Consider the following 17,610-nt stretch of genomic DNA (forward strand, 5'->3'; position numbering starts at 1 on the left):
TGCAGTGAATCCAGCAGCCTTAGCAGCAGTGATGGTGGCTTGTTTACCAATGATGAAGGAAGGCAAGGTATTGGTACACTTTTTTTCTTCAATGGAAGTACATTAAATTATAATTTTATCTGTAGTTGCAAGAAAAAGTTTGTGAACTCTTTGCAATTATCTGGTCTTCTGCATTAATTATTCATAAAATGTGCTCTTCATCTAAGTCATAATAATAGACAAACACAATCTGCCCAAAACACAAGCTAATGCACTTCTTCTCATCAGTACCAAGTACATCATTTAAACAATTACAGTCTAGGTTAAAAAATACCTGAACCTCTGGGGTAATGCCTTCTACAAAAGCTATTTGGAGTCAGGTGTTCCAAGCAATGGGATAAGATTGGAGGTGTGGGTTGTAGAGGTGCCCTGCCCTGTAAAAGACACACAAAGTCAGGTTACTGACAGAGCCTGCTCTTCTCAAGAAAAATCTGTTATGTGCACCATTCCTCAATCAAAACAACTTTCAGAGGATCTGAGAAGAGGAATTGTAGGGCTGCATGAAGCTGGAAAAGCCTTGAGTGTTCATCAGTCCACAGTAAGATAAATGGTCTACAAATGGAGGAAATTCAGTAGTGTTGCTACTCTTCCTAGGAGTGGGCATCCTGCAAAGATCACACCAAGAACACAGTGTGCATTGCAGAAGGAAGTAAAAAAAGAACCCAAGGGTAACAACAAAAGACCAGCAGAGATCTCTAGAACTTGCTAAAGTCCCTGTTCATGTGTCCACTATAAGAAAAGCTCTGAACAAGAATGGTGTTTATGAAAGGATACCACAGAGGAAATTACTGCTCTTCCAAAAAAACATTTCTGCATGCCTCAAATTTGCTGAAGATGACCTAGATGTTCCACAACACTTCTGGGACAATATTCTGTAGACAGATGAGGCAGAAGTTGAACTTTGAGGCAGAAATGAACACCACTATGTTTTTAAGGAAAAAGGGCAGTGCACACCGACACCAAAATCTTATCCCAACTATGAAGCATGGTAAAAGGAGCATCACAGTTTCAGGCTGCTTTGCTGCCTCAGCTTTCAATTGTTGAGCGAACAATGAATTTCAAATTGTATCAAGACATTCTCCAAGAGAATGTCAGGGTAGCCATCCGTCACCTGAAGCTTAATCGAAGTTGGATGATGGAACAACAAAATGATCCGAAACACGAATAAACCAACAACAGAATGGCTTTAAAAAAAGAAAATTTGTGTTTTGGATTGACCAAGTCAGAGTCCAGACCTTAACCCAATTGAGATGCTGTGGTATGACATGAAGAGGGCTGTTCATGCAAGGTATCGCAGAAATATTGAAGAACTGAAACAGCTTTGTGTGGAGAAATGGTTTAAAATTCCTCCTTGCCATTGTGCAAGTCTGATCAGCAGCCACAGAAAACGTTTGGTGGAGGTTATTGTTGCTGAAGGAGGTTCTACCAGTTATTAAGTACATACTTTTTCTATCCTGGACTGTGAATGATTAAATATATGTGTTCAATAAAGGCATGAAAATTACAGTTGTCTGTGTGTAATTAGTTTAAGCAGGTACTGTTTGTCTATTATTGTGACCTAGATGAAGATCAGGCCACATTTTATGAGTAATTAATGCAGAATACCAGGTAATTGCAAAGGGTTCACAAACTTTTTCTTGCAACTGTACTTACTAAAGCCCATCACCTCTACTGTGAAAAAGGCCACCGACAGGAGCTTGCTAGAGTCCTCTGTCGTGCGTCAGTTTTACACGATGGCCCCTGGTTAGCCCATCTTGGTGTACCTGCTGTCTCACCGGGATGAGGTCTTTGGAGCTTCTGCTGGCATTTCTGTAAGCACTGGGTCTTTACGGGAATGGGGTTGTTAACCCCATGACTAGCCTTCCTTTCACAGCTTGGCTTGGGACCATCTGTTGCAGAGTTAAATTACAATTTTGCTTTTGTAAAGTAGTCTCATAGCATTGTGAATTTTTAAAGAAAATTTCATTTCCAGTAACAATCTCTAGGATGTTTTGAAGTACTCTCTTGTAAGTTATTGCCTTGGAGTAAAATTGTGTGCTGAGTTTAAAAGGGAAGTGCACTTCACTAATACAAAGTAATTACGAAGTGCTCCCTATATTCAATTGGAACAAATAGTTGTAATTAAAGAAATCTTCAGCGAATGATGTCTTGCTTACATAACTGTTTCCTTGGCCCTTTGTATTAAATAGTACTTCCTTGTTATTTTGTCAATTGATGCAGTATTTTACTCCAATGAAATAATCTGACAAAATGTTTGGGGGCAGGATTTTCAAGTATAATTATGCAATTCAAGATAAGCTTCTCCATCTGTTCCTAGCATTTAGCTGAATAATGCAAGTTGAAGTATTAGAGAGTATTGGCTTCTCCAATTTTTTTTACTTTATCATCTTATTAATCACAGAGTCACATAGCATAGAAACAGGTCCTTCAGCCCACTAAGCATGCACTAATTATCACATTTATGTCGTACCATATCTTAAAAAAGTTCCCCAGATTTCCAGCATCTCGTTCCAGATTCTACCACACTAGCAGCACTTTTCAATAGCCAATTAATATTCCAACTATCTTTGGGATTTGGGAGGAAACGGGAGCATCTGGAGCAAACTCATCTAGTTACGGGGAGAACCTGCACTCTCCACAAAAACAGCTTGTGTTTTAACCAGTATTACTGCAGCTGTAAGGCAGTACCTATTGCAATTGGGTAGATACAGTATTGTGCAAATGTCTTAAGTATATGCGTATTTCTTAGGGTGCTTAAGACTTTTGCACAATATTGTAGCAATTTTGTGTATTGCACTGTCCACAACAAAAAATAATTTCATGACATATGTAAGTTGTGATACATCTGATTCTGATATTGGTCTGTACTGTGGGCTGTGAGTAGCAAGGAGGCAGGAGGATGATGGTTGGGAACAGGGAAAGGGAGAGGGGAGGGAACAGGAAACACCAGAGAAACATTCTGTAACGATCAATAAACCAATTGTTTGGAATTAAGTGATCTTGCCTGGTTTCTTGGGACTGGATGTGTCTGCACCTACACCATTCCCTCCACCCCACCCCAACCTGGCACCCTTTTTCTGCCACCTGTCCCACAACCCTCCTGTGGCACTTCACCCTCGCCATTCCCAACATCCTTTACTCCCATTATGCTTACAAACTTGCTCTCTGCTCCACATCAACAAATACAACACTGTGCAAAAGTCTTAGGCACCGTAGCTGTATATATATTTGCTTAAGACTTTTGCACAGTGTTGTATTTGTTGCATGTGGTGGTGCAGCTACTCAGTGTGTTAGATTTTCATTTAACAACAATCTTTGCAGACTCATCAATGAATTTCTCTGCTGCTTCATGATCATCAGACATTTTATCACCTCAAACCTTCAGACGTTTAGTGCCATGCCTTTTCTTAAACTTCTGCAACCAGCCTGTTGCAAATTCATAATTACCTTCAATCTTCAGTCTGTTGTATCATATGTTCACTCTGCTGACAAATCCATCCTTTCAATACATGAAGGACAACTTCATTTTTGCTTTCTGCAGTGTTTTTCTATTTTTCATTAACTGTTCGTTACACATGTGAAGTCAATTCTCAGCACTGTCGTTGAGACCTGCGCTTCACCTGGGAACCTTCCCAGTGCCTTGTGCAATTTTCCATTTGTGGTGCCATGCTCAAAAAAGTTTTGGATTTCAGATACTCTTGGATTTTGGAATTTTGGTTAAAGGGTGCTCAACCTGTAATATATGCTCTATTATTCCCTGTCGCTCCTCAGTGGCTACTTAGGATGTACATTATCAGTAGGTGTATTTTGTTAACTATTCTTTTTTGAGTCATACAGCATGGAAAAGGACTGAACTAGTCCATGCTGATGAAGACTCCCATCTAAGCTAGTTTCATACCTCTGTAAGCCTTTCCTGTCCATGTACCTGAAGGAGTACTTTTTTAAATGTTGTTGATGTACTAGACTCAATCATTTGGTGACAATGATGAAATGATAATTAGCCAGTGGATTCTGATTAATTGGGACACATTGGGACAGTACATTTTGGCCCAATTTAGCAGCTGCCTTAATTAGCCAAAGATTCATGGAAATAGTTAAAAATGTATTTAAAAAAAGACAAATTCCATTTAACTGAGAAAGAAATTATGTGTTTTAATGAAATACAAAATAAATTAAAACACTGCCAATACCACTGTTAAACCACTGTGTATTAGTTCCTAATAGTAATCAGAATTAGGTTTAATATCACTAGCATATGTTGTGAAAGTTGTTAACTTAGCAGCAGCACAATGCAATACATGATAATATAGAAAAAAAAGTAAATCTATTACAATAAGTGTGTGTGTGTGTATATAAAATAGTGCAATAACAGATATAATATAAAAATTGAAGTAGTGTTTGTGGTTTTAATGGCCATTTAGGAATCGGGTGGTAGAGGGGAAGAAGCTGTTCCTGAATTGCTGAGTGTGTGCTTTCAGGTTTCTGTACCATTTCCCTGATGGTATCAAAAAGAAGAGGGCACGTTCCAGGTGATTGGGGTCATTAATAATAGACACCACCTTTCTAAGGCACTGCTCCTTGAAGATGGGTACTGTGGAAGCTCGTACCCAAGATGGAGCTGACTAATATTACAACCTTCTGTAGCTTCCTTTGATCCTGTGCAGTAGCACCCCCCTCCGCTCCCATACCAGACAGTGATGCAGCCTGTCAGAGTGCTCTCCATGGTACATCTGTGGAAGTTTTTGAGTGTTTTGGGTGACAAACCAAATCTCCTTAAATTTCTAATGAAATTTAGTAGCTGTCTTGCCTTCTTAGTAGCTGCATCGATATGTTGGGACCAGGTTAGATCCTAAGAGATTTTGACACTTAAGAACTTGAAATTGCTCACTCTCTCCATTTCTGATACCTCTATCAAGATTGGTTCATGTTCTCTCATTCCCCCCTTTCTGAGGTCCACAATTAGCTCTTTGGTTTTATTGAAGTTGAATGCAAGCTTATAGCTTATTACTCAACTAGCTGGTATATCTAACTCCTGTACGCCCTCTCATATTCATCTGAGATTCTGCCAATAATGGTTGTATCGTCAGCAAATTTACTGATGACATTTGAGCTATACCTAGCCATGCAGTCATCGGTATAGAAGGACCAGAGCAGTGGGCTAAGCACATATCCCTGATGTGGGCCCGTGTTGATCGTCACCGAGGTGGAGATATTATTACCAATCCACACAGATTGTAGTCTTCTGGTTAGGAAGTCAAAGATCCAGTTGCAGGGGGAGGTATTAAGGCCCAGATTCTGTAGCTTATCCATCAGGACTATAGGAATGATGATGTTAAATGCTGAGCTATAGTCAATAAACAACATCCTAACATTGGTATTTGCAGGTGATCCAAAACTGCCTGGTGATAGGCATATTGCAGTGGGCCCAGGCCCTTCCTAAGACAAGTGTTGATTCTAGCAATGACCAACCTCTCAAAGCATTTCATCACCGTAGATGTGAGTGCTACTGTATGATAGTTATTGAGGCTGCTCTTGGCACTGGTATAATTGTTGCTCTTTTGAAGCAGGTAGGAACTTCCGACCATAGCAGTGAGAGGTTGAAAATGTCCTTGAATACACCCGCCAGTTGGTTGGCACAAGATTTCAGAGCTCTACCCAGTACTCCCATCGGGGCCAGCCACCATACAAGGGTTCATCCTCCTGGGCCTCCGAGACAGAGATTACAAGGGATCTTCACAGCTGTAGTTGCATTCTCCCTTTCAAAGCATTGAGCTCGTCTGGTAGTGAAGCATCGCTGTCATTCATGCTTTTGGATTTCTCTTTGTAGGTAGAAATGTTCTGCAAACACTACCAGAGTTGATGTGCATCTAATGTCTCCTCCAACCTTGCATGGAATTGTTTCTTCACTCTTGAAATAGCCCTCAACAGGTCATACCTGGTTTTCTTATACAGACCTCTGTCGCCAGACTGAAATGCCACAGATCTAGCTCTCAGCAGATGATGAACGTGTTTTATCCACAGCTTTTGGTTTGGGCACACACTCATCATAACAGGTTTTAGTGAAGTTGGCAATAACTGCGGCATACTCATCCAGATTTGAAGATGAATCCCTGAATACAGTCCAGTCGACTGATTCAAAGCAGTCCTGTAAGCACCTCTGTGCTTCCCTTGTCCATACCTTCTTGGTCCTCACTACTGGTGCTTTAGTGTTCAATTTCTGCCTATTCTCACAGAGTAGAAATACAGCTAGGTGATTGAACTTTCTGAAGTTTGGGTGTGGAATGGCACAGTAGGCATTCTTGATGATGGTGTAACAGTGTGTTGTTTCCTCTGGTTCTACAAGTGATTTGTTGATGATAATTATTTAGTGACTTTTTCAAGCTGGCCTGGTTAAAATCCACCAAAATCATAGTGAAGGCCTCAGAGTGTGCTGTTTCATGCATGTTGATCATGTCAATGGAGGAATTCATCCAGTATATGCTGCCATGTTCCATGCATCCTCCAAATCTTCATTTTCATTTTAACATTCAAGATGATTGTGAATACTTTCAAATTCTTTATACGTTCTAACTTGTTGAAGTAGTGAAGTCGTTCATTTTCACGCCCGTCTATTTCTGGTATCTCCTAGCTTAAATGCTTGAAGCGGCAGTGAGCAAAAAAGTTCTGAATGAACTTACTGCTTATTTCTCACCAACTATCAGTGACAAAAGTCACTGCTTTTTGAACACAAATACTTGCAACTGTTAGTATTCAAAAACTGTTTGCTCTAAGCATGGTGTAGTGTCTAGCAACCACACGGCTGCACACGAGTGTCATTAGTTAGAAACTGTTCAGGAATAGCCTCCTGTCCCAGTTAAGCGGCATCACCATCATCAATAATGCGGTATCATATGAAGTGGGCAATTATGGTCTTTGACCACAATTGCTCTTGGCAAATTTTTCTACAGAAATATTTTGCCATTCTCTTCTTCTGAACAGTCTCTTTACAAGACAGGTGACCACAGCCATTATCAATACTCTACGTAGATTAAATGCCTGGCAACAGTGGTCGCATAACCAAGACTTGGATATGCACCCGCTGCTCATACGACCCTGCACCACCTGGGGAGGGGTGTGGAGGTGTGGTGGAGAGAGTGAGCAGGCTAGGAGAGGGAAGGAGTGCCTTGCATCATGTCCCAAATAAACGAAGGGAATCGCTGCTATTTTCTGAATTGGTTTTGTTCTTTAAGAGTTGTCCCAAATAAGCATCTGGCCCAATTATCTGGAATCTACTGTATTGTGTGACTTGGACAACCCTTCTGCCTTTTTAACCTTTAGTTATTAAGGCTGCAGATTCAGCATGTGCCTTTAGAGTTATTACAGTGCATTTTGCAGTTTGTACATATTGCAACCACAGTGATATAGATAGAGAGAAACCGGGGAATTATAGACCGGTTAGCCTAACGTCGGTGGTGGGGAAACTGCTGGAGTCAGTTATCAAAGATGTGATAACAGCACATTTGGAAAGCAGTGAAATCATCGGACAAAGTCAGCATGGATTTGCGAAAGGAAAATCATGTCTGACGAATCTCAGAATTTTTTGAGGATGTAACTAGTGGAGTGGATAGGGGAGAACCAGTGGATGTGGTATATTTGGATTTTCAAAAGGCTTTTGACAAGGTCCCACACAGGAGATTAGTGTGCAAACTTAAAGCACACGGTATTGGGGGGTAAGGTATTGATGTGGATAGAGAATTGGTTGGCAGACAGGAAGCAAAGAGTGGGAATAAACGGGACCTTTTCAGAATGGCAGGCGGTGACTAGTGGGGTACCGCAAGGCTCAGTGCTGGGACCCCAGTTGTTTACAATATATATTAATGACTTGGATGAGGGAATTAAATGCAGCATCTCCAAGTTTGCGGATGACACGAAGCTGGGTGGCAGTGTTAGCTGTGAGGAGGTTGCTAAGAGGATGCAGGGTGACTTGGATAGGTTGGGTGAGTGGGCAAATTCATGGCAGATGCAATTTAATGTGGATAAATGTGAAGTTATCCACTTTGGTGGCAAAAATAGGAAAACAGATTATTATCTGAATGGTGGCCGATTAGGAAAAGGGGAGGTGCAACGAGACCTGGGTGTCATTATACACCAGTCATTGAAAGTGGGCATGCAGGTACAGCAGGCGGTGAAAAAGGCGAATGGTGTGCTGGCATTTATAGCAAGAGGATTCGAGTACAGGAGCAGGGAGGTACTACTGCAGTTGTACAAGGCCTTGGTGAGACCACACCTGGAGTATTGTGTGCAGTAGACCACACCTGGAGTATTGTGTGCAGTTTTGGTCCCCTAATCTGAGGAAAGACATCCTTGCCATAGAGGGAGTACAAAGAAGGTTCACCAGATTGATTCCTGGGATGGCAGGACTTTCATGTGAAGAAAGACTGGAGGAACTAGGCTTGTACTTGTTGGAATTTAGAAGATTGAGGGGGAATCTGATTGAAACGTATAAAATCCTAAAGGGATTGGACAGGCTAGATGCAGGAAGATTGTTCCCGATGTTGGGGAAGTCCAGAACGAGGGGTCACGGTTTGAGGATAAAGGTGAAGCCTTTTAGGACTGAGATTAGGAAAAACTTCTTCACACAGAGAGTGGTGAATCTGTGGAATTCTCTGCCACAGGAAACAGTTGAGGCCAGTTCATTGGATATATTTAAGAGGGAGTTAGATATGGCCCTTGTGGCTAGGGGGATCAGAGGGTATGGAGGGAAGGCTGGTGCGGGGTTCTGAGTTGGATGATCAGCCATGATCATAATAAATGGCGGTGCAGGCTTGAAGGGCCGAATGGCCTACTCCTGCACCTATTTTCTATGTAAAGGGGTGCCTCACAATTGTTCTCTGAACCCATACATGGTCAAGTTATATTGCTTAACTGTTGTGAATAATTGACCTGTACAATTGCTTTCTTATAAATTATTTTATTTTTTAAAGGTGATGATGAACAAAGTGACTGGTTCTTTGAAGGGGAATCTGGTGGAGCATGTGCTATTGCAAGGATCATTCCTTGGTGGGAGCATGAGGACGTCCTGGACCTGGAAAAGGAAATGCCAGATCCGGTATTCAAGAGCATCTTAACAGGCACATTCCCTCTCATGTCACAAACAGCTCAGAGAGGTCAGTAGCATTCTTGCTTCAAGATGCATTTGTGAGGATGTGTTATGAGTAATTCAAATATGAACCATAAATTTCATGCTGTTGAAAACGTTACCTTGAATCTCTCTGCTTTTTCATGGCTTTGTTAATTGCATGATTCCTCTGATGCAAAGGAAATCATTTAGATAAATGTGTTGAAATAAATGAGAGGAAACAACATTTAAAAACAAATAGTTTGTACACAGAGGGGAAAAAATACATTTTTGACTATTTTTCAAACTTTCCCAAGTCCCAAATGGTTAGTTAACACTAATTGTGTTCAGTTAACAAATCTGTAGAAAACCATGTTTACCTAATTTTATATAAATTTGTGAATTAAAAGCAGCGTTTATACAATCCTAGTTTATGCTGGGCATAGTCCGCAAGTGTTGCCATGCTTCCAGCACCAACATAGCATGCTCAGAATTTACCAACCCTAACCCATACTTGGAATGTGAGAGGAAACCCACGTGAGTGCAAACTAGTTACAGACAGCGGTGGGGAATTGAACCCCGATTTTCTGATTGCTGACGCTGTAAACCGTTGACCATACCACTATGTTACCACGCCACCCTTTTTGAAGTTAGTAGTTTTTCTACTCTGCTTACTGAAGATATAAAGAATTACCTATCCAACATGCAGCACAGAAACAAATCAGTTGAATCCCCAATCCTCCCGAACTCTTTTTTTCACTCAACACTAATCACATAGCACTTTACTCCATTCTCTTTCATTTACTTATACATTCTCCTCCATTTGCTGTAACCACAATCTTTACATGTTCCAGGTATCCAGTTAGGGAAAGCTTATCTGAAAGGTATCTCTTTGGAATACTAGACTAGAATTTGTCTTTGGAGTGACTTGAGTTCGCAACCTTTAACCTGTGAGATGAAATACTGATGTTCTATATACCGTTAGGCATATATGATGAAGGTAATAACTAAACTTGTGAGATGAAGCTACCAACTAATTCTTGATTGATAGAGTGGACAATTTTGCATAAGTTCTGTTATTCTTCGTATGGGATATCTGCAGCAAAATAATTAATCTTCTAGTGCACTTTGAAGTATTTATTCTAAATCTAAATCTTTGTCAAGCAACAATCTACAAAAATAATACCAAATGTTATGTTTGCAATTACATGATACAGTTAGTATTGCAATTTAAATACATTTTAAAATATTAATTTGCTGTAAAATATGAGTATCTCCCAAAAGATTAATAAGTTTCCTGTTGTATCAAATCAATACACTACCATTGACATTAAAATAATTAATTATTATATATGTCAATTGTAGTTTTAAAGTGCTGTGATAAGTATGCCCATTATGCTCCTTTTTTAACTGAGAAAGCTTTCAAACAAGTTATATCAGATTCTTTTAAACTACTTATTTGATAGGTTTTCAAACAAGACTATCCCAGCTGGCTGGAATGGGAAACAGAAATGGCAGAAAGGAGACTAGGAAGCTTCCCACAAAAGTAAGCATGTTCTTTTTGTCCTGTCTGGTTGTTATGATGGTTAAGATTAGTACTTTATTGAAGTTGTTCTTATAAAGACCTTGGCCTGTAACCTCTGCCCTTTCTGGTCATGGTTCAGGTGGCTATCTATCATTTGATCCCTATCCCACCTCCTTTCTGTCTCGCTTCATTGCAAGCCTGAGCATAGCTGGGATTTGTAGCCTATTTTCCAGTCTTATTGCAATCTCACTGTGCTGTTTTATAGGAGCCATTACAACTGATGGATTAGTTTTTGTGGTATTTATGACATATGACGTACCCATGGTGTTACCAGCAAAGGGCATGAAGAAAGGGGAAAAATACAGAATCCTTCTCAAAAAGCTGAGGAAGTGTTGAGCTTTAAATCATAATGTGGAAATGTGTGTGTGTACAGTGCTGAGCTTTCTTTTTGGTCATTGATGATCTCTTCTGAGATTGTTCTAAGAGGAAAAGAAAAGGCTGCTGTAATCTGTGGTTGGTGAGAAAAGATAGCTGGCTGGTATGAATGACTAAACTGTGTCAAATGTGCTACCTCCAGATTAGTCATGTAACTTTTTTTTATATTCAGTTGCAAATTCTACTGAAATTAAGAGTGAAAGAATAAGGTTGAAAGGTCTATAAAATTTATTAATTTATACTGACCCACTATTTGTTTTTATAAAAATATAGATGTTTTGACATTGTACAATATTAGTAAGGTGCAAAACTATTTTATAATCCATCAAAATTATTGAATTTTTTAAATTTCTTGTATATATCCATGACAATGCATTAATGCATTATGCATATTGATTACCAAATTGGAGAATGTGTTGGGAAGGACTTAAAGTTGTAGGAAATATTCAAGACTTTGATTAATTGCAATATTTTTACAAGAAATTTCACAAAATGAATGGATATCTGACAGGACATTAAATGTCATGAAAGCTTTCATGATTATTTTTTACTCCATTGCTTTGAGGTATTAAATTTTATTTGGAATAATTTCATTATATAGTATATTTAGTCATGGGGAAACAATGATACATGGAATAAGAAAATAAATTAGATTAATTTAGCCTCATTTTGTTTTCAGTTTGCAACTTAAACCCTAACTATTCTTGTTTTATTTGGCTGCCGGAATGATATGGCATTTTAAGCCTCGCAGAATTAAAACAGAAAGTTGTTCAACTGTATCACTAAATGGATTTAAGATTATGGATATGAAGAGGGTATCTAGCACCAAAGTCTTGTCACAGAATTAGATGTCAAAATTCTTCTTCAGTTTTAGATATATAGTTCACAGGCACTGGGTATGATTAATACATACAATCTAAATCATTGAAAGTTCCTCTGTTCTTTCCGTAAAATACAATAGAGCGCAAATCATTTAAACCATGGGAGGATAACAATTGGAAAATAATGCATCTTCTCTACCAATGAATTGTCAGTTATATCTAATTTAACCAAAATCAATTCATCTTTCTTGCATTAGATGAAACTACTTGCAATAAATCTTCACCTAATGTTTGATCCATTTTTTTGATACATGTACAATACTTTATTTTCAAGCTTGCAATCCTGCATTTTAAATATATGGAAGTATGTACTTTTTTAAAAATTCTGTCATCAGAATCTATTGTTACCTATGAACCAGGAATTATTTGGGTTATAAATTTTCTCAGCTGATAATGTTATTCACGATTTAAAGAAAAAAATACCTATCCTTAACAATTGTGTACTATTTTGGCATTAATTTCGATTTTTTTTCATTTTCAACTCACGTCAGTTCTTTTTGATACGTAATATATTTTTCTTAGATTTATTTCTTTCCTAGCCAGTTTTTTTGCCCCGTTCACAGGAACTGTCTTGTTTTCCATAATAGGAGAGATTAACCGGATTGTGCATTCATTGTTCAAAAGAAAGTCTATAGTGATTTGATGTGACTGTAGAAGTTAACAATTATTAGCTGATTGATCAATAACTTGAGTTATACTCCAGTGAAACAGTATTGGTGAAGAGAGAAGCAGAGTTCATGGCCTAAACTGCTACTTTGCCATGTCAGTTATTCAAGATTCAAGATTGTTTCATGTTATTTCTAGATCACAAGTGCAGAGGACAACGAAATGATTGTTACTCTAGATCTGAAGCAGCACAAAAAAAGCTCAATAAGTTAAAGAACATAACAATAAAAAGACACAAAAAGTATAAATACTATGCATAGCTTATATACATAGATTGATAAAATATCCATAAAGTGTTGCTAGGCACAGGAGTATCTGTACATAAAGTGACAGACAGGAAATCATAAAGTAGTGGTGCTGGGGATTATGATGCGGTGGGTTAATGGGTGGAGGTGTTGATCAGCCCTACTGCTTGGGGAAGTCATTGTTTTTGAGTCTGATGGTCCTGGTGTGGATGCTACGTAACCTACCTGATGGAAGAGGGACAAACAGCTATTGAACACGGACAGTGGGATCCTTCATGATATTGATAGCCTTCCTCTGGCACACTTCTGTATGTATGTCTTTGATGGTGGGTAAGCTGAAGCTGGTGATGCAATGTGCTGTTTTGACTACCTGTTGTAGAGCCTACCTGTTCGCCGCAGTGCTGTTTCCAAACTATGTAGTGATGAAGTGTCTTACGATGTGCAACTGCTGAGTAACATGAGTATAGATATAGACATAGTCCAGCTCTCTTCTGCCTCCTCAGAAAGCAGAGGCATAGGTGAGCTTTCGTGATTGTGTAGAATGTGTTCTGGGACCGGGAGAGATTGTGTGAGATGGGCACTCCCAGGAGTTTGAAATTGCTTGTATTCTCTACCGTCGTGCCACAGATGTAAAGAAGGGTGTAAGTGGTGTAAGTTCTCCTGAAGTCAGTAACTATCTCCTTTGTCTTGTTGACATTGAGGAAGAGGTCATCTGCTTGGCACCAGGCTTCGAGCTTTTCTGCCTCCTCTCTGTAGACCATCAAGGAGTTGGTAATGAACCCCACCCTCTGTCATGTCATTGGCAGACTTGAAAATGTGATTACTTGAGTGTTTGGCTGTGAGCAGAGTGTACAGCAATGGGATCAACACACTCTTGTTGAATGTGGGTTCAACAATGACCTATTATTACTTTTCAGTATCCAGAGTACCAAAGTGAAATGGGGTCACAGTTTGAGGATAAAGGGGAAGCCTTTTAGGACCGAGATTAGGAAAAACTTCTTCACACAGAGAGTGGTGAATCTGTGGAATTCTCTGCCACAGGAAACAGTTGAGGCCAGTTCATTGGCTATATTTAAGAAGGAGTTAGATATGGCCCTTGTGGCTAAAGAGATCAGGGGGTATGGAGGGAAGGCAGGTAAAGGGTTCTGAGTTGGATGATCAGCCATGATCATACTGAATGGCGGTGCAGGCTCAAAGGGCCGAATGGTCTACTCCTGCACCTATTTTTTTTCTATTCAAAATTCATGTTTATTGAGATTTTCCATAGTATTGATGCTTTGTAACTACAGCTGGCCACATACTAAAACTTAACTTTATTTTAACACTGAAGACTGAAACTGAATGTTATTTAAAGGGCCAGACACATTTCTTCTGTGTTCATAGACAGATTGCAGCACCGATCTCTGTAAATCATGGGATTGCATATCTTGTAAACCTCTCAAGTTCCCATAACACATTTTATACAATCAAGAATGGTCACCATTGCCTCTACTTCCTGAGGAGGCTGAAGGCTAGTGCACATCTCTACTCATGTCATTCAACAGATGCACAGAAGAGAGCTTCCTAACATGCTGCATCACTGAATGGTATGAATAATGCACTGCAGCGGACAATGGGAAGTGAAAACTGCCCAATGCATTGGTGACTCCATCTTACCCGTCATAAAGAACATACCTGTATTTGCAGAAAGGTGCCAGAAAGAGGTCAGCAATACCATGAAGGCTCCCACCCTGCTTATGGACTGATTGTGACACTTCCATCAAGCAGGAGGCTATGCAGCATCCATGCCAGGACCATTAAACTCAAAAATAACACCTGCACTCACTAGCTCAGCCACCACACCACCCCCACCACCACAACTTCATCATTTTCTGTCAGAATCACCTGATGGACAGACACACCTGTGCCTAACATAACTTTATGGACATACAGTCAATCTATGTATTTAAACCATCTAATGTATTTATTGTGTTTTTTTTTTATTATTGTGTTCTTGATCTTCTTGTGTTTCTTTTCTTCACTGGATCAGATTCAGAATATCATTTATTTTGTTCTCCTTTACACTTGTGTGATGGAAATAATATTAAACAGTCTTAAATCTTGACTCTTGAAAATAAATCTCAAGGAGTATTACTTAAATTGGAATTTTACTCACCACTTTGTTAAGTGGTTTCAGCAGTTTTCCCTTCACAAACCAGTGATCAAAATGAGGTATTACCATGAGAGCAGAAATAGTTCTAAAGTTCAAATTTCAAAGTAAATTTACTAAAAAAGTACATATACAACCCTGAGCTTCATCTTCTCGCGGGCATTCACAATAGATACAAGAAACACAATAAAATCGATGACAAATCGCCCCTAACAAAATAGACAAACAATCAATGTGCAAAAGACAACCAATTGAGCAAATACAAAAAAAATAGCTTTTGAGCTGTGATTAGCCTCACAGTCATCAGTGTAAACCAACTAGAGCGGGGACTAAACACACAGCCTTGTACTGGTAAAGATTATGATATTGTCAATCGAAACTGACTCGGGTCTGCAAGTGAGGAAATCGAGGATTCAGTTGCAGAAGGAGGTATTGTGGCCAATGTCTTGCAGCTTATTAATTAGTTTTGAGGGGATTATAGTATTGAAACCTGAGCTATAGTCAATGAAGAGCACCCTAATGTATGCTTCTTTGCTGTCCAGATGTTCCAAGGATGAGTGAAGAACCACTGAAGTGGCTCTAGCCTGTTGTGATATTGGGCAAATTGGAGTGGATCCAAGTCGCTTCTCAGGCAGGAGTTGATATGTTTCCTCACAGTGGGTTTAAGTGCTACTGAATGATAGTCAGTCAGGCAGGTTCCCATGTTTTTCTTAAGTACCGGTATAATTGAAGCCTGCTTGAAACAAATAGGTATCTTAGACTGCTGAAGTGGGAGGTTACAGATATCAGTGAACATTCTAGCCCATTAATCAGCACGGGTCTTTCGTACACAGCCAAGTACCCCATTTGGGTCGGGTGCATTTTGTAGTTTCAACTTCACTTCGGCCTCAGATACTGAAATCACAGGATCATTAGGGGCTGTGGGATTTCATGAAAGTGCCTTCATGTTTTGTTCCAATATTAGATTTTTTAAAAATCAGTCAAAATGGGAGAAATGTTATTGATCAAAGGGTGCAATAACAATATGTTTGAGAGAGGGAATGAATATCAATAAGTTTCATTTTTTATAGCACCTTCAGAGTAACAGAACCATACCAAGCAACTACACAGATGCTTGAGGCATGGCTACCAGCAATAGAGTAATGTTCCTCGAGATTTTCCAAGGTCCAGAATTGGAGATTGTTTTCTCAGAAATTTATGGACCATGATGCACTTATGGTGATAGGAAGGGTCAAGAGATTTAAAAATGAAGGTGATACTTTTAAAGCATACTTTAATTGGAAGCCAGTATAAATCAGCAAGCAACTTTTGGACAGCCAGCAGAGCTTTGAGTTGAAATAATGGACTGAAACAAGGAAAATCAGTGTAAATGTATCAGCAAACTCAGATATATTCTGGTTTACTGTAATTTATAAACCATGCATCTCCAAGAGGACCACAATCTTGTCATAGTTTGGAGGCTTGTGTTCCTCAATGACCTGAAGAGCTATGCTGGCTGGAGTCACCGCCTTGTGTTTTAGCTCTTGGTAGGGTCACTCATGTCAAACAGGTCATAGGGTAGAGGCCAGACTAAGAGTGGTCCACAAGTCTTCCAGCTTCGGGGGTTCAGCTCAGGGATAACAACCGCGACTGGTCAAGCAAAACTGTCACAGAAGCAGCAATGGAGAATCCTTTATATTTGTGTGTGACGGTGTTCCTGAGTCTCCATCCGCGACTTGCGTTGCTGACAGGAGTGAAAACCAAAAGTAAGCTACTGGCATGATGGAGGAAGCCTTGAATGCTTCAGACAGAGAGGGAGGACCTTCATTGCTGCCCTAAATGCAGTAGGCATAATGCACAGTAAATAAGTAAGTTGGTAATTATCAAATGAGTATGTAACTAAGACTAACAAGAATAACTTAAGTCTTCAAAAGAAGTTGAGGAAAATCTCTACTTCTGCAATATTTGAATACGGAGCAGAATTTCACAATTCAGAGAGGGTAGTGGTAAGATTAGATTAGATTAGATTATGAGGACACTCAGTCCTCATTTATTGTCATTTAGAAATGCATGGATTAGGAAATGATACAACATTCCTCCAGAGTGATATCACAAAAAAAACAGGACAAACCAAAGACTAACACTGACAAGACCACATAATTATAACATACAGTTACAGCAGTGCAAAGTAATACCATAATTTGATAAAGAGTAGACCATGGGCACGGTAAAAAAAAAGTCTCAAAGTTCCAATCGACTCCCGATAGTCCCGATAGCAGGTGGCAAAAGGGCAAAACTCCCCCTGCCATAAACCTCCAGGCGCTGACAACTGCCGATGCATTGGAAGCACCCGACCACAGCCGACTCTGAGTCTGTCCGAAAACTTCGAGCCTCCGACCAGCCCCTCTGATACAGCCTCCCAAGCACCATCCTCTGCCGAGCGCTTCGACCCCGGCCCCAGCCCCGGCTGCTGAGCAACAAGCGAAGCCGAGGACTCGGGGCCTTTTCCTCCAGAGATTCTGGATCACACAGTAGCAACGGCAGTGAAGAAGGCATTTTGGAAGTTTCTCCAGATGTTCCTCCATGCTCTCACG

General features: G+C 39.8%; 1 protein-coding gene across 2 annotated transcripts in view; it reads left to right on the forward strand.

The window, feature by feature from the left end:
* gpatch2 (G patch domain containing 2) overlaps positions 1-17,610 on the forward strand; it is a 300,732-nt gene that overhangs the window by 32,718 nt on the left and 250,404 nt on the right. For both annotated transcript variants that reach the window (XM_063055750.1, XM_063055751.1), the window contains exons 3-5: positions 6-67; positions 9,003-9,185; positions 10,603-10,682. In XM_063055750.1, the coding sequence (XP_062911820.1) occupies positions 6-67; positions 9,003-9,185; positions 10,603-10,682 (325 nt within the window). The remainder of the gene's footprint in view (positions 1-5; positions 68-9,002; positions 9,186-10,602; positions 10,683-17,610) is intronic.

Source organism: Mobula hypostoma, chromosome 8 (assembly GCF_963921235.1).
Source record: "Mobula hypostoma chromosome 8, sMobHyp1.1, whole genome shotgun sequence".
Classification (NCBI taxonomy): Eukaryota; Metazoa; Chordata; class Chondrichthyes; order Myliobatiformes; family Myliobatidae; genus Mobula; species Mobula hypostoma.